Source organism: Triticum aestivum, chromosome 3B, assembly GCF_018294505.1.
Source record: "Triticum aestivum cultivar Chinese Spring chromosome 3B, IWGSC CS RefSeq v2.1, whole genome shotgun sequence".
NCBI lineage: Eukaryota > Viridiplantae > Streptophyta > Magnoliopsida > Poales > Poaceae > Triticum > Triticum aestivum.
In genome coordinates, this window is record NC_057801.1 from 500944728 (window position 1) to 500945579 (window position 852).

General features: G+C 57.3%; 1 protein-coding gene across 1 annotated transcript; it reads right to left on the reverse strand.

Moving 5' to 3' along the window:
• Positions 1-504, reverse strand: LOC123065598 (syntaxin-related protein KNOLLE-like). The gene has a single exon (XM_044488847.1). The coding sequence runs from the start codon at positions 487-489 to the stop codon at positions 28-30; it is 462 nt and encodes a 153-aa protein (XP_044344782.1). The 5' UTR covers positions 490-504; the 3' UTR covers positions 1-27.
• Positions 505-852: the final 348 nt, after the last annotated feature.

An 852-nucleotide genomic window follows, 5' to 3' on the forward strand; every position in this document is an offset into this window, starting at 1 on the left:
GGGCAAACTCCGGTGTGGTGTGGTTGCTCATGACCTCCTAAGGCTGGTGGCGATGGGGACGATGACGATGAGGATGAGGAGCAGCAGCAGGATGATGCCGATGCAGAGGCACTTGCGGCTGCCGCGCTGGTGCTCGCGGGCCTTGCCGAGCTCCTTGTTGCCGGAGTGGACGTAGTCCCTGGCGTTGCTCACGTGGTGCGCGATGTCGTTGATCTTCTCCCCCTGCGCCTCCACGATGACGGCCATGTCGAGGAACACCTGGTGGAGCTCGAGGAGGCTGCGCTCCACCTCCCTGGCGGCGTCGTGGCGGTCCTGGATCTCGTTGAGCGCGGCGAGCACGGCGCCCTTGCCGTGCTCGGCGACTGCGGCGCTCATGATCTCCTCGCCGCGGCCCTCAGAGATGATGCGCTCGATGACCTCGTCCTCGGGGACCTCCCCGGTGAGCGTGTAGTAGCGTCGCTCGACGGTGTCCTTGTACTCGGACAACATAGACACACGGCGAGAGGAAGGAGATGCCCTCCGTGGGGGAGGGGGGGCTTGATTGCTTTTCTTTTATAAGATCCAGGGAGGTATATGTCAATTTGTTGCCAAATCAGCTCCTTACAGTCCGGTCCCACTAGTCAGAAAATGGTTTAACGGGCTAAATCACCTGTTCAGTGCTTTTTGCAACACTTTTACTGAATGCGCGGTGATTTTTGCAAATGATTAGCGACCAGGTGGTTTTCTGCAAGATAAGCCTCAAATGTGGTGGTTTCTTGCAATTCACTCTGTGTCATGTCCATGTCGCATTGGATATGCAGGATCACGGAGTTCTTGGTCACCCAAGTTCTCTTGGTACAGATGGACAATACA